General features: G+C 40.1%; 1 protein-coding gene across 1 annotated transcript in view; it reads right to left on the bottom strand.

Annotated features, from left to right (window-relative positions):
- Positions 1-21,192, bottom strand: part of PLCG2 (phospholipase C gamma 2) — a 176,491-nt gene that overhangs the window by 45,654 nt on the left and 109,645 nt on the right. Inside the window, exons 10-14 of the mRNA XM_043987636.1 lie at positions 12,995-13,096; positions 12,441-12,559; positions 8,855-8,940; positions 7,746-7,866; positions 6,266-6,434 (exon numbers count right to left, since the gene is read on the bottom strand). Of these exons, the coding sequence (XP_043843571.1) occupies positions 6,266-6,434; positions 7,746-7,866; positions 8,855-8,940; positions 12,441-12,559; positions 12,995-13,096 (597 nt within the window). The remainder of the gene's footprint in view (positions 1-6,265; positions 6,435-7,745; positions 7,867-8,854; positions 8,941-12,440; positions 12,560-12,994; positions 13,097-21,192) is intronic.

Genomic DNA, 21,192 nt, shown 5'->3' with positions numbered 1-21,192 from the left:
AAAAACAAAGGAAAATAGTAACACATATTGAATACAGTACTCTACATGTGAAGAGACCAGTGTAGGTAGGATACACCAGGACCATTATCTCCCTAGCCCAGGATATAGTACTGCTTTTTTTTTGTGAGGCAATTGGGGTTAAGTGACTTTCCCAGGGTCACACAGCTAGTAAGTGTCAAGTGTCTGAGGCCGGATTTGAACTTAGGTCCTCCTGAATCCAGGGCCAGTGCTTTATCCACTGTGCCACCTAGCTGCTCCTACTGTACTACTTTTAATGCATCCTAGGATTACATTATCTTTTTTGGATGCTAAGACACACCATTAACTTACATTATCCAGCAATCCACTCAAACACCAAGGTCCTTTTCAGGTGAACTTCTATCTAACAGCCTTAGACAACTTGCATATATAAAGTTATTTTTTAAATCTAAACATAAGGCTTACATTTATCTAGGTTAAATTTTATCTCACTACTATCATGCTCCTCCCAGTTAGACTCTGGGAGGAACAATATGCTATATGCAGTCCATGGGTCTAATATGACTAGATCTTTTTGGACCCTGGATATTCTGTCATCTTCTCATAAGACAGCTAGATGGTACAGTGAATGGAGTGCTAAACCTGGGATCAGGAAGATCTGAGTTCAAGTCATGCATTAGACATTCACTAGCAGAATGACTCTGTCCCTTAACCTCTCAGCCTTAGTCTCCTCAACTGTAAAATGAAGATAATAATAGCACCTGCCTCACAAAATCATTGTGAGAATCAAATGAGATAAAGTAAACAAAGCATTTTGCAAATCTTAAAAGGCTACATAAATACTATAATTATCCAGCATATTAACTATTTTTCCCAGCTTCGTTTCATCTACAAACTGAATAAGCATGGTTTCTATGCCTTAATTTGACTCACTGACAAAAAAACTATAAACTACTCAGAGCCAAGGAAATACCCCTAACTGACGTTCTCCTTCCAAGCTGAAGCTTATTTGTTACTGGCTACTCTGCATCCAATCAACCAACCAGTTCTGAAACCACTGTTCCCATCTCTTTATCTGGTCCACAAGAAAAGCAAGATAGATTTTGTCTTTGATACTGCTGAAAGTACAGATAAACTAGAGATACAGCATTATCCTTATCCACCAGTCTATCAACCCTGTTTAAAAACAGGAAGTGAGGCTAGTTTGGCACAAGCTATTCTTGATGAAGTAAAGCTGATTCTTAGTGATCAAAATTTCTTTTTATTGATGTTTACAAACCAGTCCCTTTTTAAATACATGTAGTCATACTGGTTTTGGAAGGGGAATCAAAACACTCCTTACTCCTTACTGTCACTTCCAGATTCTCTCCTTGCTTCTTTCACTCAGTAACAGCTCCTCTTTGAAGTCTGCCCAATTAAAATCATGGCAGCTTCAGTATACTATCCCTCAAAGGAAGTATTTTTCCTTTCTAAAGGTCTTCAGCACCTCATTTGCCATCTTCCTCTCCTCTCCAACTTCTGTCTTTATACTAGGGAACTTTAATAGCCATATAGCTGTTCCCTCAAACTCCCCTCTCCATTTCTCCAACCTCTTTAAGTCCCATAGCCTACTCTACTATTCTTGAGTTCAAGTCCAGCCTCAATCACTTACTAGTTGTGTGATCTTGGGCAAGTCATTTGACCCCATTTGCCTATGAGGCAGCTGGGTGATTCAATGGATAGCATGCTAGGACTGGAATCAAGAGGACCTGAGATCAAATTCAGCCTCAGATATTTACTGTGTGACACGGAACAAGTCACTTAGCCTCTGTTTGCTTTACTCTACTGAAGAAAGAAATGGCAAACCACTCCAGTATCTTTGCCAAGAAAGCCCCACAGACAGCATAGTCCATGGGATCATGAAGGGTCAGACATAACTAAACAGCAACTAGATAGATATATAGACAGACAGACAGGAGATATCTCCATATACATAGTTATAAATATCTATATATGCATAGATATCTATCTAGATATATATTTCTATAAATATATATGACAGATATATATATATATATATTTAGATATACAGAGAAACTTCCTATTTATGCTGCACATATTTTTATATGTACTTATTGTACGCTCTCCCATTAGATTGTAAGTTTGCTGAAAATAGAGATTTGTGTCACTCTTTGTACTTATATCCCCAGTGCCTGGCACATACTAGGTGTTTAATAAATATGTACTGATTTATTCTATAAATTGTTCTCCTGGTTTTGCTTACTTCAATCCACACCAATTTTTGAAAATTGTTTCTCCCAAACAATCTCTTTTATCGTTTCTTATAGCTCAATAATATTCCACTATATTCATATACCATAATTTGTTTAGTCATTCCCCAATTGGACACCTCCTTAATTCCCAGTCATTTACCAACTCAAAAAGAGCTGCTATATATATTTTGTACATATGATTTTTTTTGTTCTTTCACTGAAATATTCAGTACATAGGTCTAGTAGTGGTATTGCTGGGTCACAATTTAGTGATATGGGGGCGGGGTTTAATTCCAATAGGAATTATTTTCCAGAATACCTGGACTGATTCATGACTCTACCAATAGTGCATTAGTGTGCCTGTTATCTCACAATCCTTCCAACGATTATCATCTCCCTTTCTTGTCATCTTTGCCAGTCTGATACATATGAAGTAGAACCTCAGGTATGCTTAATTTACACTTTTTCAATTATTAATGATTCAGAGAATTTTTTCATGTAGCTTAATCCATTCCTTTAGTAATATGTTTCAACACACTGGGATGTAGTTCCTCTTCCCTGGTGACAAACTCATAGAAAACTACAAGATGCTCTCTATTTCTTTATATTTTGGTATTCAACCTCCTAGTAACCGTTTTTATGTACTCCTGTTCAATCCAAGGATCATTTTCCTTAGTAAAGAAAACAGAAGCAACATAGCAATTGAATGGTTCTGCTTTTTCTCTTATCACTGTGCTATCCACCTCCTAGATTCCTGCATTGCCCACCACCCCCCCCAAGCTGTTTGTATAGTCATTTATGTCTTTATGTGTAGTTTTCCCCCAACAGAACATAAGTTCCTTAAGGGCAGGCTCTGTTCCACTTTTGTCTTTCTATTGTTTCAAGTACCCAGTACAAAATTTGGCATTGTAGGTGCTTAGTAAATGCCTGTTGCTTGTCTGATTGATCTACCTTTGTCCATATCTCTTATTTGACCTTCTTCCCCCTAAAATTGCTTTAAAAACCCTTTTCCCCTTATCTGACATTCTTTGTCAGCCTTAGTTCACTCTGAGCTTTAATGCTCCTGATGCTATTCTTACAAGACTAAGCCACTTTTATCTTCCCTCACTGTCCTTGTTACCATCTTCTATCTTTTTTAATCTGAGTTTTAAATCTAAATTGGTCAATGTGTTACCCGTGCATGTACATCAGTGTCTTTTAGATAGCTCTCCTTTTTCCTTACTGGAATTGTTTCTTTTGGAGTCTTTACAATTTCATTCTTGAGAGTTTAGAGGTTGAGAGAGAGAGAAAGCGAGTGCAAGAGCCCATGCCTACCTAGGCCCAAGGTAGGTACCTTGGGGCATTTTAGCTGCAGGTATACAACACTGTATATGACATCAAGGACTTGGTTTGTTTTTTGGTTTTTGTGGGGGTTGTGTTTTTTTGATGTATTGATCAAATTCACTGAATTTTTTCTTATCTTTCTCTTTTTCATGAAAAATTATTTATTATAAAGGATGATACTCTCAGAGGAGGAAGAACCAAGGAGAAAATCCAAGCAATGCTAAAAGCAAAGATGTCAGTAAAAACTTACTTTTTTAAAAAAAAGAACAAAAAAGAATTTTAGGTACGGGAGCCTACCTACCCAAAGGGCAACATGGCATACTAGAGAGAGAGAAGTCAGTCCCAAAGTCAGGAAGACCTGGGCTAAAGGTCTAGCCTAAAACACTTCCTAGTTGTGTGACCCTATGCGACTCTTGGATCCCAAGCAACTCTCTAAGACAATAGGTAACAGAGCAGATACAGATCTGCACTGATTGAAAGAATTTCCTTGCCAAAGGTTCCTTATGCCAATGAAAGGGAAGGAGGATAAGGAGGAAGAAAAGGAGGAAGAGAACAAGAAGAATACTTTAGGATTTTGCCTGTCTTTTCCCTAGACTTCTGAAATCTACTTTCACAAATTTTAGAATGTGTGTGTGTGTGTGTCTGTGTGTATGTATATATATGTATACACACACACACACACACACACACACACACACACACATATATATATATATACACACACACACACACACACACACACACACACACACACACACTATGGTCCAGCAGAAAAAGCAGTGAACTTGAAATTAGAAAAGATTTGGTTTCATAGCCTAACTCTGACAGTTATTAGCCATGTGACCATAGCTAAAATGTCACTTAACCTTGACTCATTTTTTCCCATCCGTAAAATGGGGATAATGATACTCTCAAGACCTATCTCATAGATTCACCAGAAATATTAAATGAAATAATGTATTTAAAGTACTTTACAAATCTCAAAGCAGTAGATAAATGTCAGCTTTTCATATTCTGTCAGATGGTGCCTGGCTATTCTCTCTTTTGATGGAATAAAATCTAAGATGAAATGGTCATGCCTCCCAAAGGGCCTATCCTATTTCAATAACCACTTCTGTTTTTTTAATTGGAATTCAGGTCCAGAATCATAGTTCCCTTTCCATCACCTTTTGGGGAATGGAATTATGATGTATAATCACGCTTCAAATTTCAGAGCTAAAAAGGACATCAGTGACCATCTGTGACATTTAATGAAGCCATAATGTAAAGATTTAGGAAGTTTGTCCAAGAAGAGGTCCTTGCCATGTAGTCACTCATTTGCTTCATCCAATAAACACTGTATCAAGTGCCTGCTATGTACCAAACAACATGCTAGGTGCCAAGGAAATAGTTCCTGCATTCAAGGAGCTTATATTCTAATGGGAGGAAACAACATTTTCACAGATAAGTTCATACAAAAGGCCTCATGGAGGAGGTAGCCCTTGAGCTGAAAAAAAGTTAAGCAATCTAAGAGGCAAAAGTGAAGAAATAATACTTTCTAGGCATGAAGAACAAACTAAGCAAAAGTACAGAAGTAGGAGATGAAATATTGTATAAAAAGAAGAGTGAATAAGAGTAAATAAGCCAACTGGGCTGGAATATAGTGTGTCTGAGGGAAAACAATATGAAAACTGTCTGGAAAGATAGTTGGAACCAGACTGTGAACGGTTTTAAATGCCAAACATTTCATTGATCCTTGAGGCAACAGGAAGCCACAGGTAGTTATTGTGCAGGGAAATGGTATACTCAGGCCTGTGTTTTAGGAATTTTCATTTGGTAGCTGTGGAGAAGATGGTTCAGAGGAGGCAGACTAGAAACAGGAAGATCAATTATGAGGCAACTCCAATAATCCAGGAAAGGGGTAATGAGGACCTGAACTAGGTTAGTGACCATGTTAGTGGAGACAAAGGGATAAAGGCAAGATGTTGTGACTCACTGATTGGATATGTGAGTCTGCATGACACTGACCCATTAATGGCTACTCTTTGAGTCAAAGAAGGATGAATTTTGGGGGAAAGATAATGAGGTCTGTTTGAGTCATGTTGAGTTTAAGATGCCTCTGTAACATCCAGATCAAAATATCCAATATATCCATAAGCAATATAGGACTGGGGTTTAAAGAGGAACTAGAGCTGGATAAGGTGATCTTGGATTTATTTGTATAGAGATGATAAATGAGTCTGTAAAAATGATGAGGTCATCAAGGGAGAAAATGCAAGGGGAAAAAAAAGATTCTTAAACCAGGACAGGGCTTTGGAGGACACTGATAGGAAGCAGGCCATGGATGATGATCCAATAAAGAACTCTGAGACAAAAAAAGCCAGAAAGATAAGAGATAAAACGGCAAACAGCGATGTCATAAAAAGCTAAGGAGGAGAGAGTATCCCGGAGGAGGCAATGATCCAATGATGTCAAATCCTACAGAAGTCAAAAAGGATAAGGACTGAAAAAATGACCATCAAATCTAGTCCTCCTCCTTCATGATAATGCACCCTGATTGTTTCTTTGCTATTTCAATGAATCTAGGATCTCATGGGTAGAGATCTGCAGCCTGATAAGCCTCTTGTGTGAATCACAGAATGTTCAAGCTGGGAGGGACCTTGGAGATCCACAGGTTCTTAATCCAAAGTTTCTTCATTCACTAAGGGACACCAAATACTAGTGAGACATACCTTGATGATGATCTTTTCTTTCAGCTGGGCAGGGGATGGCAGCTGGTCGGCACTGGCTTCGGTGGGCTTTGTAAGGAGGAGGTCCCCAAACACTTCCTTAAACACCCTGGCTATATGGCGTTGCTGCTCCACACAGCAATGCTCTTCAATGGAGAGGATCACTGGGAACCTAGGGAAGGAACAGAGAACAAAGAGCACAGAATACTTGGTTCCCTTCCACAAAAGGAAGAGAGAAAACAGGAGAAGTCTTCAAGAGTCCTTGTGGCCTGTCCTGAAAATTCTGGGTAGTTGTCATCTCTCATTTAGCTAATTAGGAGAAGAAGCTCATAGGATATACAACACACCATCTGGGATAAAGACAGCAGTTTGCTGGGACCTCTGCTAGGGCTCCCAGTCTGGTTAGAAAATATGGCCACTAGATGTAAACTTTGACATTGCTTTTTATTGTTGTTGTTGTTGTTGTTGTTGTCGATTTAGTTGTGTCCAACTCTGTGACTCCATTGGCATTATCTTGGCAAAGACACCAGAGTGATTTGCCGTTTCCTTCTCCAGCTCATTTTACAGATGATGGAGACTGATTTACCCAGAGTCACACAGATAATAAGTGTCTAAGGCTAGATTTGTACTCAGAAAGATGAGTCTTCCTGACACCAGACCTGGCACCCTATCCACTGCACCACCTAGCTGCCCTTATTGCCTTGGAAGAGGTTTAACAAGGGATAAGCTCTTGGGACCCAATGCCGAAAATGGGGCTTAGGCAAGAGATTTGGACTGAATATATGGATCTGGTATTCATCTGAAAAAAAGGTCACTAAACCCCATGGGTATGAGTGAGACCACCAACAGGTAAAATACAAAGAAAGAAAAGAGTCTGACACAGAAGGGGCTCTGGTCAGCAGGCTTTCTCTTATGGAATCAAAGGTTGAGTGAAAACAGTTTGGTCTTTTGTGGCTCCTATGCTAGGGCACAGTGAGTATAGGTATTTTAAATATTCGCTGTAAATATTTTACTGCTGTAGACATACTTTGGTTCCCATTAGTATAAATACTCCCATAAACCAGAATGAAGGGGAATGCAGGCCTGAGAGTCACAGTGGGGCTTTTGGATGAGTAGCTTTGAAAAAGGTCTAGGTTCTGAAGGCAGAGCTTGGATGGGCATGTGGTAGTGGGGAAGGATAAACTATGATAAATACAAAATTGCTTCTGATCCAAAAACTCTCAGTCCCAGCCTTATCCAGATATCCCATCTCCCTCCCTTCACTAACTCTCACAGAGTTTTCGTGAAGAAAATGCTTTAGAAGACTTAAGGTCCTCTAGAAAAGGAAGTCTCCTTTACATGTAATCACCAAGACATGGAGATACTGAAGGAAAACTAAGAAAAGTACAGATGCCTTCGTAAACATCTGGCTACACTTGAGCTCTCTCCTCTTCCAAATGGCACCCCCTCTCCCAGGCCAAACCTACAAAAACTTCAAGCCTACTGTGAGGAGACAAAAGCATGGTCTCTGATGGCCTGCACCACATCGTCAAACTTGATTTTTGTCGTCCGTGTCCAACCGTGATAGATGATTGGCTTCCCATCAGGCCCATCCCAGCAATCCACTGTGGGAAGAAAATATATCATTTTACCCTGGTAGGCACATGAGTTTTTAACCTACATGTGATCAGATATGCAAGGTAGAAATCCCACAGTTGACCCACAAAGGAATCACCACAGTGTCAGTATATCCTTGACTTTCAGGTAGGACAATTACATTGGAGAAAGGTGTTTATATTTTGCTGTTTAGTGGGATGGATTTTTTAAATGCCTGATGTTTAATGAAGTGATAATAAAAAGAATTGGGAAATTTGTCCAAGAAGAAATTCTTGCCTTTTTAAAGGTTTCAATAGTCCCTGACCAATTCTATCAGTGAATTGAACAGAAACAAGAAGTCTTCTCCAAACTTGATTGCATGGGCAACTTCATGCCAAATTCCATGCTCCCCAAACTTTTTTCAGTCTATACACACCATGAGTCCATTGCGATACCACAGGAGAGAAAGAAGGAACATTATTCATTTGTTCCCCCTAACTATGTTTATTTTTATATACACACATGTGTATAAGAACAAACCTCAACATTAGGCATCCTGCCTCCTCTCTCTCCCACAGTCAACATTCTCTGTCTCAAGTCAAAATCTGTCAAAGGGGATGTATCAAAGATTCCCTAAAGATACACCAAAGTGCCCCAATTTACAGTGGCAGAAAAGTGACCTATGTAATTCCTCAGCATTCATTAAAAACGGGGCAAGAATCTGACTTCCCAAAAAAATACTATACAAAGGAATTGCAAGGAGCATTTCTTCCTCCTTCAGAAAGATCCTCTCTGCAGGAAAAGTTTACTAAGGAAGAATTCTAAAAAGCCTAAGAGATTGAGTGAGCTCCCTGAAAGTAGGGGCTATGTATTATTAGCCTTAAAATAATATCAATAAATAATGTTTGTATGTCCCATCACGTTGAGCACCAGAAATTACACATGGTAGATGCTCAATAAATACTGATTGAGTGAATAAGCATCTACTTGAGTGAACTGCCTTTTTCCATAACTTACACTCTATACACCGGCAACCCATTCGAAGACATCGAATGTATGATTCAGTAGAAGATTCACTTCGAAGTTGGTCCCCAGTGAGGTACCTGAATGAACAGAGGAAAGCCAGCTTTGTCAAAGAGGTCACAAGATAATATCATTAGAATCTTCTGAACATTAGAGTTTCTGACATCAATTTTCCCATCTTGCCTTCAGAACCAGAAATAGCTCTCTATTTCACAATTAAAATTGGAGTCCAATAAACTCATTCACACCAAAAAGATTCCATAAACTTGGACAAGTTTGTTTCTTTTAGTTCAGATGCTGACACTGTTTACCAGGTAGAAGGGAAACTGATTTTGAGGTACACAGTGATCTACTAGGAGTCTGGAAGACCTAAGTTCAAATCCCACAATAGATACTTACTATCTGTATAACACTGGAAAAAATTGCTTAACCTCTCCATTTTCCTCAGTTTCCTCATTTGCAAAATGGGGATGATGATAATACCATCTACTTCCCAGGGTTGCCATGAGGATCAAACAAGATAATATTTGTAAAGCACTTTGCAAATAAGGCACTATGTAAATGCTAGCTATCATTATTGCCATTGTCATCATCATAATTATGATCAATATCATTATATAATGCTAGAGTAAAGTAACTGTCAAACATGGGAATAAGAGGCCAGACTCTGCCCAGGACTATTTGGCCCCTGTTATATGACAGGAAGAGAGCCAGACATCCTATAAATCTACCTCATAGTCAAGCAACCCACCCATATACTCATAAGTTTCAGAAATGAAGCACAGGTAACAACCTTGCTCACAACTCACAGTAGCTATGAGCTAACCACCATGACAATCAATCATAGTTGCACTATGTTGATTTAGAAATGGGTTAAGAAACATATACACTTAAAATGAGAGGGAAAGGAAGGATAAAGGAAAAAGAAAGACCACAGAATAGCTACATGGGCCTGTCTGCCTCTTATAGTGCCTTTGCCTTTTGAAATAGTCATTCTGTAGAACACTGGGGTTGTCAAAGAATTGTAAGATTTAGCACTGGAACTCAGAGTACAAAGCCATAATTTTACAGAGAAGGAAACTGACCCACCACTACACCATCACCAACCTGACCCCCCTGAAGTAGAGTAACTTCACAATGTTTCCAAAACTGGATCACCTTGGCCTGAGATGTTTGGCAGGTAGGCGACCCCATAGATAGAGCACTGGACCTGGAGTCAGGAATATTTGAGATCAAATTCTGCCACAGACACTTAGTAATTATGTGACTCTGGGCAAATCACGTAACCTCTGTCAGTCTCAGTTTCCCCATCTATAAAACATGAATAATAATGGTATCTATTCCACAAGGTTGTTGTAAGGATCAAATGAGAATAACGTACGAAGGGCTTTTATAAAGCCCTCTATACTATATTTGCTATCCTCCTTCATGATCAGTACCTAAGATAGTGTTTTTGACATAATAGGAGTTTAAAGAATATTTGCCCAGTAGAATGATATTCACAAGAGGACAGACCAGTGTCACATGTTGACCAACTGAGATGGCAGGAGGAGTGCAATACAATCTTTTGGGACAATCACCTACTCTTCAGAATAGTTTAAGGCAAATCATTCCATCTAGTATTTTATGAGATCACCGTGAGTCCAAGCCTCAGGAACCTGAAGGAGAGTTAAAGGGAGACAAGTCTCACCTACATTTCTAGAAGTAGAGAAAGACCCTTCCAAGTTTAAGACCATAGGATCATAGATTTCGAGCCGAAAAGCCCTCAAAGCCCATCTAGTCCAAACCTTTCACTTTACAGATGTAGAAACCAAGGCCCAGAAAAGGAAAGCAGTAAGCAGGATGAGTCCTAGGTTTGGAATCAAAGGACCTGAGATCAAATCCTGGTCCTGCCACTTCCTACCTTGCATGTTCTTGGACAAGTAATTCACTTCACCTTTCCAGGCCTCTATTTCCTCACCTCTACAATGAAGGATTTGCACTAGATGGCCTCTAAGGTCCCTTCTGGGTCTAGAACAATGATCTTAGGTAACTAAGTGACCAAGGTCCCATAGAGAATTAATGGCTGAGCTGGGAGTGGAACCCAGATCTGCTACCTCCCAAATTCCTAATGCTCCCCCTTCCGAGGCTGAGAGCCAGGGAGGAGGGAGGCGAGCTGGGAAAGAAGACACGTACAAGGCAGTGATATCTGTGATCACAAAGAAGTGGCTGAGAAGATGCATCAACTGTCATCAAAAAGGTTCTGAAAAACTCCAAGATATTCCTAGAGTAGATGGAAGTTCGACCAGTCACATAAGCAGTTTTATGTGGAAGTTTGACTCCCAAACCCAAATCTTTAGATCTCACCACTATTGCAATGAATGAATGAATGAATGAATGAATAAATGGATGAATGAATGAATGAATACAGATCTCACCACTATCAAAACTTCCTTTTAAAAATACAGACTGAGACCACCTACAAATCTTTTTTCCCCCAATAAGGCCTCCTCCTAGGAAGGTTGCTGGGAGTAAAATAAGGTGCCTGAACCTTCATTAACACCACTAGCCCCAGTATAAATCCTTACAGGCCTAAGATCTTAGAAAGGCTAATAAGGCCAGATAGACTAAGTTCATGGAAGCCATGCATTGATTTTCATTTCTATGACAGGGTCCTCAGGATCCTTTATAAAAATCTTAAAGCAAAAGATTTACTCTAGCACCCACAAGGACACTGAGTACCACAGGCTGTGATATTTGGAAGTAAGGTACAACCCTGACAGAGAACCAGAGAGCATTCAAGCTAGAAGGAACCTTAGAGCTCATGGTGTTAAGTGTAATCATCTAACTCCAAAGTGGGGAGGAGACTTGTCCAAGGTCACAAAGTGAGTAAGTTAGGAGCAGAGCCTAGACCAGAACCCAGGTTTCCTAATTCCTAGTCCAGGAAGTTTTCCAGCTCACTCTAGAAGGCTGAGCATGACCATGGGGCCAGATGAAATGGGCAATATAAAGGACTGGGTCCAGCATCCTTAACAACAGCCTTGAGTCTTTCTGTTATAGAAACAAATTTCTACACCAACCACCCTGGGATCTACAAACCTCTTTGGTTAGGTTAGTTTAAATTTTTGTCGTGATAAGCCTCCATGCAAGGTGAGAAATCCTGTGTGGAGTAAAGCAAGCTCATAAAAAATCAGGCAACTCAGAAAATAGCCCAAACAAGCAGGAAAGGTAGAAACCCTAATCCAGAATTTCCCATATTTCTATGATCCTAAGAATTGGAAATCACTATTTTACTTTATAACTATCCCTCATAACTTCATTTTCATTTCTGTGATACTGCTGGGGGGTGATCTACATGTACATAGCATACATATCAACTTCCTAATTCTTTTAATGCAAGAAGAGAGAATACTTAAGCGTTATTTGGAAAATGTCTGATATCTTACACCACCAGCCCCAGCCCCGGGGAAAATTTTTAGATTCTAATTGGAGAAATTTCAGCCTACATTACCTCACTTGTAGATTAAATGCCCTCAAAAATTTCTTGATTTTACACACTTGTTATTAATATTGCTGCATGCTGAGCTATCACAAAACTTACGTGTTATGAGAGGAAGAAATCCAGTAATGAGACAAGGGGTTATTCATGTCTTGCATATCAACAGAGTCATATTTATCATCCCAAATGCTGTTTTCTTTTGAAAACAAGTAAGTGAGGAACTAAAAAACAAGAAAAATAAAAGTCAGCGAATGTAGAGACCGAATGTCAGTGAGAATCATAAGTGGTCAGAGAGGTCAGCAAGTCCCAATTTCACCAATGATTTCATTCTCTTCTCCCAATCACAGCATTTAAGCAGGTGACAAGTTTCCCTGACATGGGTAAGTTTCCTTCTCTCCTTCGCCTCACTATTTCTCTATGGAAAGTATTAGCAAGCCATGATAAATCAGGCCTCAAGAAAAGCAGGAGGCAATGAGAGAAGGAAGAGAAGTACCAGTCAGTACTAAGATACAGACAAGACAGTCTGCACCAACAGAAGTTCTATGTCATTAAGTGAACCGTGTACTGAAATCCTTTGAGTAAATGTAATTGAAAAGTCATCTTAAGAGAGTTAAAAACAACATTCCCACCAATGGGAAAGGGAATCATTCACTAACCTCATCCACAAACAGGAATGGCTCAGCTGTTTCTCTCATAGTGTCATCTATAAATTTTGTCATCCGCTCTCTTACTTTACTTAGATCCTGTGCCCAGATTTCCTTTAAAAAAAAAAAAAAGGAAAGAAATGTCACCATAAGATGACAAAGGAGAGACATGTGAATTTCCTACCAGAGTTTGGAAGAAACCAGTCATGCAACTATACACAGAGAGGCATAATGTCATTAAATTTATGAAGTCTTTTGTGGAATCAAAAGTAGAGGATGGGCAGGTAGGCCTTGAGATATTAAAGAAGCCCTCTGGATGAACCCTCTATGGCACATTTAGGAGAGGACTTGGACAAGAATGAGCTACACAGGATGGGCAGGGACCCACAAATTGTCAACTCCATTGTTGGAAGAAATGCCCACATCAGTAAGATCAAAGATCTATTGGAGAGTTAGGATTTCCTAGAGTGCAGGTCACACCAAGGCACTGAAGCTTACCACATACTACCAAAACCTGAAAGGTAGATTCACTAGGTCTTGTAAATATCATAAAGTAATTGGAAATATTTTAAAGTATTTCAGAAACAAGCAGATATGATGGAAAGTATGATCCTATTCTGTTTCCCTTGTTAAGTCCCAAGTACTCTAATATTTGTTTTGTTTTGTTTTGTTTTTTGGTGAGGCAATTGGGGTTAAGTGACTTGCCCAGGGTCACACAGCTAGTATGTGTCAAGTGCCTGAAGCCACATTTGAACTCAGGTCCTCTTGACTCCAGGGCTGGTGGTCTATCCAATCTGTCACCTAGCTGCCCCTAAATTCTTTAATATTTGTACAGCATTTCACGAGCGATGTAGTATAACACAGGAGGTCAACTTTTCCTAATTCTTCCTGGTTTTAGAGATCTTTTAAGTTTTTCTTTCTCTTTATTGAAATGATAAATGTGTGGCCAGCAATCTTTATGACTGGGTACAATGAGATAGACCAATAAACCTATCAAGGAGAAAATGATAAGGACAGATACATATAAGGCAACATTTTTAAAAATCCTCCTTCAACTGACTATTAATGGAAAAGAACAATGCACCCTTCTACTTGTTTTTGCAAATGCACACGATTCTTAAGGTATATCAATTGTTTCTGTGTAATAACCCTTTCATTTGGATGCACTGGCAATAAAGTCTTTGCACACTGGAGAATAATACTTTAAAAACTGGCCAGGCTTCAGTCAGAGCTTCTGTAGTTCATGGCCAAGAGTTCCCTTCGAAGTTTCTATAATTCACTTCCCCCCTCCCCTCAAGACTTATGTGTTTATTTAACCCTGGCTAGAAACTATACCAGGTGTCAGCAAATTTGGTAACTGCATTAGGGAAGATAACAATCTCAGTGCTGAGCTGTCTAACACTAAGATGTATAAATTCTCCCCTGGGAATTTTCTTGGTCACAGGTCCATTGATGGAAATGGGCCTCTGCTGAAAGCCTCCTAAGAACAGCAACATTAAACTCTGGTGCCATCTGTGAAGTGCCAACCTAATGTTCTCTGTAAACAACATAAGTGTGACCTTGGGTATGCCACTTGCCTCCCCGGGCATTAGCTAGAGCTAGGTGCTGAAGGGCAATGATGTCAAACTTGCAACATGTTGACTTAGAGAACCATGAGTTAACATTATCTACATTTAATGCATTTTTATTTATTTTGTTAAATGTTTCCCAATTATATTTTAATATGGTTCAGGCCACAATTGTGGGTTGTTTGACACCTCTGGTATAGGGGATAGATAAAGCACTAGATTCATGTCAGGAAGAACTGAATATAAATCTTGCTTCAGACATTTACTAGCTGCGCAACACTAGGAAAACCACTTACCTTCTCAACCTCAGTTTCCTCATTTATAAGATGAAGGTAATAACTAATAATAAAGATAATAATAATAACAACAATTCCATTCAAATGAAATGATATATGGAAAGCACTTTGAAAATCTTAAAGGACTATATAAATGTGAATTATTATTACTATTATTAAGCTGAAAGCAATGGATTAGATGATCTATGAAGTCCTTTTCATCTCTGAAATCCCAAGATCTTCAGCCTTACTAGGTTTTGATAAGGATCTCAAAATCAATAAAAACACAGGAACTGCCACAAAGGGTCATTCCTTTGGTCCTTCCAGCCCAGAACTCAATTTCTGAAGGGGGCACCCTATGCTTATGCTAAATGGGTCTATTCACATCCGCCCAAATTCATTTAGCACTTCACTTTGTGTCTTTGCTCATACTATTCCTTGAATAGGTCCATCGTGTTCCCCTCTAGGCCTGTTTCCTTAATCTATAAAATGAATGGGTTGGATGAGATGAACTGTAAGGGGCTTCTAAGTCTAAATCTAAGTTCCTATGATGCCTCACCTGATATGCCCCAAAACTGTCCCTTCTGTCTATCAAAATCCTATTCACTGCTCTGTGACCTTCTATGACTCATACTAGTCTCCCAAATTCCTCTGCATTTTTTGCTGTTATGATTTATAGGGCAATTATCCCATAATGCCAGAGATCATGAGTTAACTCTTTATGTGCTTAAATCCCACAATTATACTATATCTTCCTAGAGGACAACCTTCTTTGGATCCCTTAAAGAGCCTAAGACAATGCCCTACACATAGAAGGTGTCCCCCAAATATCTGAGTCACTGATACCTCATTGTCCCATAAATAGAGTAAGGTGGCTATAGTCTAACAGAAGCACTGGACTTGGAGGCAGAAGACCTGTGTTTCAGGCCCTCACCCCCCTCAAAAAAGCCCTAATTGAGACACCTTACATAAGTCATTTGCTTTCTCTGGGCTTAATTTCCATTACCTATAAAATGGGAATAATGTTTGCTCTGCCTACCTCACAAAATTACTGGGGCAGCTAGGTGGCACAGTGGATAAAGCACCAGCCCTGGATTCAGGAGGACCTGAGTTCAAATCTGGCCTCAGACACTTGACACTTACTAGCTGTGTGACCCTAGGCAAGTCACTTAACCACAAATGCCTCACCAAAAAAAAAATTATTGTGAGGATGAAGTGAGATGTTGTATGTATAGCCCCAGCCCTAAAGCCAATTGGTATGACTCTCTCCTTATTGGTGGAAATCAATACCCTGCACCTGTGAAAGGGGTAGGGTAGAGTGGGAAAGGTGCCACATCAGATAGAGTGCTGCCCCTGGAGTAAGGAATATGCATGTTCCCGCATTCAAATCCAGCCTCAGACACTTACTAGTTGTGTGACCCTGGGTAAGTCACTTTGCCCTGTTTGGCTCAGTTCCTCATCTATAAAAATGAGCTGAAGAAGGAAATGGCAAAACACTCCAGTATCTTGGCCAAGAAAACCCCAGATGGGGTCACAAAGAGTTGGACACGACTGAAACAACTGAACAACAACAGAGTCAGTGAGAACAAGAGAGAGGAGAACTCTTTAGTGTTCTCTGAGTCTTTTTCAAGTTCTTAAGGTACTTCTGGCTTCCAGCTTTGAGAGAAGATAGAAGATGCCAACCCCATTTAAGGTTGCTGAAGAAAAAGACTCTGGGAAGTAGCCAGTATAAGAGAAGGGACAGTGTCCATAGTGTCCCTATCCCCAGTCTGCTACATTAGAGACTTTGGGGAACAACCTTTTGGGCTGGCTGCCACACTCTCTCTTCCTTCCCTCCCCCGCCCCAGCTTGTTTCCAATGAGAGAGCTCCTTAATTCTGTACTATTCGGTATATATGATCATATGTACTCTTGCTCTGATTTCTATTTGGCAATCAAATTGGATAAATGATTTTCTTGGCTAAGTATTATGTGTGTTCATCATGGAACTAGCATGTGGTCAGGAGGGGTGGGGGTCAAGCCTTTGATATAAGTCTTGGGGTCCTGCTTCCCCCATTTAATGAAACAGCAATCAGAAGTTACAGTGAACCTGAAAACAACATTCCCTAGGCTAATAATATTTGAGTGTAGAAATATTTTGACTAGCTGGCCTAATTTGGGGGGCCTAATCTGACTGGGATACTTAATCTAGGACTGTTGACTGTTTGGTTATCTGACTGCTATTAATTTAATATAGGCCATTTGTAAAGTTCCACCACACTGCTCTACTCCCAAAATTGATAAGCAAAATATTAAGAAGCCTCTTCCATTTTAATAGCAGAGAGTTTATTTATGAGATACAATTTAAAATTAAGAATACAGGGAAATAAAATGTACAACCTGATTGCATTCTGGTAAGTCTTTTTCCACCTGCTGTGCCTGGAACCTTTTTAGCTTCCTCCTGCATACCAATGGACCTTCTTCTAGCATTCCCCTCACTGAAAAGCCCCCCTCCTCCATCTCGCCCTCTGTCCCTTCTTGCTCTTAGCTTTTTCTCCTTCCCCCGTCTCTTTAGTGCTCCAGCCTTTCCATTCTCTTAATCTTCGCTTTCTCCAACCTGTACCCTGTGCTGACCACTTCTCTGCTCTCGGCCAGCTCCCGTTTTCTCTAACCTCCTGTACCATCTCCTGTTCTATCTGTCTGCTCCGTCAGTCCACCTCCCTCTTACGTAGCCTCAGTCTCCTTAGTGTCCTTGTAGCCCCTTTCTGTCTGTTCCTTTTAATCTTCCAGCCTCTCCCTTGTTCTCCTAGTCCTTCAGCATACTCCCTTTATATATGTTCCTTCTCACCCCTCAAATCTCGGGCTCCCTGGGCCCCCACACACACTAAGCTAATCCGACAGCCACACTAGGGCTGTGACTGGGAGCGGGGGGAGGGGGGACACACACACACACACACACACACACACACACACACACACACGAGCGCAAGGCTCCAGGGGCCTGTGCACCCTGCTGTGTGCCCAGGGACCTCTGCACGGGCTATACCAGAGGCTGGCCTGGACAAGCCTGGGATCTCTCAGATAGATCCGCCCAGGGGGGAGGGAGCTAGAGTTTTTCCCCCCAGATGTCTGACCTGGCATCTCAGCCCATGGGGCTTTCTGGCTCAGCTGAAGCAGAGGGGGAGGGGGTACCAGCCCCTCCCACACAGAGAAGAAAAACCTGAGGGCCTAAGGCTTTCTAATCTCAGCCCAAAGGTAGGGTCCCCAAATCAAAATAAATTTCCATGTAAGGGAACAGATAGATATAACTCTAGTTATCCCCTTTTCCTGAGGAGACCAGCAGGGCCCACCTTCAATTTCCCCACTTCCCCTCCTGGCAGGAATCAAAATGTCACTTGGAAAATAGTGGGGGGAGAACCTAGAGAGGTCTATTCTAATCTCCCTTAGAGTCACACAAGGACACTCTCATATGACATGTGGGAGACAGTCCCCCCAAGTGGGGTGTCTCACTATATATACACAAAATGTTTTGTAAATATGATAATAAATTATATTAGTCTTTAAAGGCTAATAAAAACATAAACTATTGTTATTAGAAGTTAGATGATTTTTTGCTAGATTTATCCAAATTGTAGCTCGATTACTTATAGCCACATGGGATCATCCCAAAAGTTGTGCCTGTAAATAACCTGCGTGCCCCCGAGAACCCAAGTTCTGAGCCTAGGACACTCAACAGCTGGGAAGCATTTCTATCCACCCACATTTTAAGTGTGTTGTGGTACTTTCTGCCACAAGGTGGCACAACCAAGAAGGCTTATAAACCAAATTGTGAAATTTAGACCTAGAATAACAATAATGATGTTAATAACAACTAACGTTTCTCCAGCACTTTACAAACTTCATCTCACTTAATCCTCACAAAATGCATATGAATCAGCTTCTATGGTTTTTTTTTTTTTATCTCCAATTCTCAGATGAGGAAACTGAGATCCAAAAGGTTATGTGTACAGGCAGTGGTCACATGGTAAATAATTGCCAGGGGTGGGATGCAAAGCTAGGCATGGTTCTGACTCCAAATCCCACGCCCACCATTCAGCCTAGAGCAGTACTGAGACTAAGTCCTTGCCTTCACAAAGGCCCACTGAGTCTAACCCCTCCCTCTACAGATAGAAAAGCTGAGATTCAGTAACTTGCCCAAAGTCCCACACTGGAGTGAGGATTTGAACCCCAATCCTCTGACTCAAAATCTCAGGTGTGCTTTTTTCAAGACACCATGCTGTGCAGGGATGTTTTTTTGACAGAACCTGAGACTTCATTGTTCTAGGTTGCTCCTCCTTGGAGGTCTTCAAGAAGGGGTTGGATGACCACTTTTGGGGCATATTACACTCATGATTCCTTTCATGTATGGGGTGGATTCCATGGTCACTGATATGCCCATGGGTTTTCAAATTTTCTGATTCTATGAATCTGTAAAACTCCTTCTACCAAAATAGATCACCAACCACCCAACAATTTAATCTCAGAGAGATCGGGTAACATGGGCAGGATTACACATCTTGGAATCCCAGGCTTCTTTGAAGAACCAGCTCAAAGGCTGCCTTCTACAAGGGGCCTTTCCCAGGGTTCCTACCTACTTCCTACCTTCCATCTACTTTGTAGCTATTCAGTACATGTAGATTTAGATATGTGTTCTCTCTCCTATTAGAATTTTGGCTTCTTATTGAAAAAGTTGGACTTTTGATATCCCCAAAGCTTAACCCTGTGCCTGGCACAGCACTTAATAGATACCTGTAGCTATGTCAGAGGCAGGACCTGAACCCAGGGCCTGTGGACACTAATAGAAGAGAGGGTTGACTGGGAGAGGCAGTAGTCAGAATCAAAATATGTTTGAAGAGGGACAGGGTAAAAGGCAAGAGAAAGTAAAGAGAGAGGGAAATAGGGATGAAGGGAAACATACAATTATTAGTCATAACTGTGAAAACATTTTTACAAGTTTTTTCTGATAAATTCCTCATTTCTCAAATATATAGAGTACTGAGTCAAATTTATTTTTAGGAAAAAGCCAATTGCCCAATTCATGAATGGTCAAAGGATATGAACAGGCAGTTTTCAGATATGTAATCAAAGCTAAAGTCATGTGAAAGATACTCTAAAAATCACTATTGATTAGAGAAATGCAAATAAAAACAACTCTGAGATACCACCCCATACCTATCAGACTGGCTAATATGAAATAAAATGAAAATGACATGTGTTGCCAGGGATGTAGGAAAATTAAGAGTTGGTGGAGTTCTGAACTGATTTAGCCATTCTGGAGAATAATTTGGATCTGTGCCCAAAGTGCTATAAAACCATGCATACCCTTTGACCCAGTAATTCCACTAGTAGACATGTATCCCAAAGAAATTTGTTTTAAAAAAAGGAAAAAGACTTATATGTACATAAATATTTATAGAAGCTCTTTTAGTGGTGTCAAAGAATTGGAAATTGAGAGTATGCCCATTGATTTGGGAGTGGCTGAACAAGTTGTGGTATATGACTGTGATGGAAGATTGTCATACTACAAAAAAGTTGAGCAGGATGGTCTAAGAAAACCTGGAAAGACTTACATGAACTGACACAAAGTGAAATGAGCAGAACCAGGAGAACACTGTACACAGTAACAGCAGTATTCTACCATGATCAATGTGAATGACTTAGCTATTCTCATCAATACAATGATCCATGACAAATCCAAAGGATTTATGATGAAAAATGCTACCCATCTCCAGAGAAAAAACTGATGAAGTCTGAATGCAAACAAAGCATGCTATTCCTCACTTTATTTTTTTGGTCTGCATTCTTTCACATGACTAAAATGGAAATATGTTTTGCATGATTGCATACATGTGTATATGTATACATATATATAAAACATATCCAATTGCTTGCTTTCCCAGTGCGGGGAGAGGAGAGTGGGAGGGAGGAAATTTAGCACTCAAAATGTTTTTTAATGAATGTTAAAATTTGTTTATACATGTAATTGGGTAAAAATAAAGTATTAAATTATAAAGAAAGAAAAAAATCATATGGAAATATGAGCATGTTTGTAGGCATAAAGAAAGGAACCAGTCTAGAGGGAGAGACTGATGATGAAAAGAGATAACTGACAGAGCAAGTTCCTTGAGGAGACTGGAATGGGTGGGATGAAGGGCACAAAATAGAGAGATTAACATTGTCCAAAATAAGGTTTACTTCATCCTCTGAGTTTGGTGCCAAAGGATAGATAACAACTAAAGACACAGCTTTTGCACTATTTGAAAATGGAAATTGAGGGAGCTTTGACCTTCTCCATAAAGTAGGAAGTGAGACCATGTCTGGAGAAGAAAGGGGTGGAGACAGTACTGGAG

This window comes from Dromiciops gliroides, chromosome 2 (assembly GCF_019393635.1).
Source record: "Dromiciops gliroides isolate mDroGli1 chromosome 2, mDroGli1.pri, whole genome shotgun sequence".
NCBI classification, from domain to species: Eukaryota; Metazoa; Chordata; class Mammalia; order Microbiotheria; family Microbiotheriidae; genus Dromiciops; species Dromiciops gliroides.
Note: the sequence above shows the minus strand (reverse complement) of the source record. Positions and strands in the feature narration are given on the sequence as shown.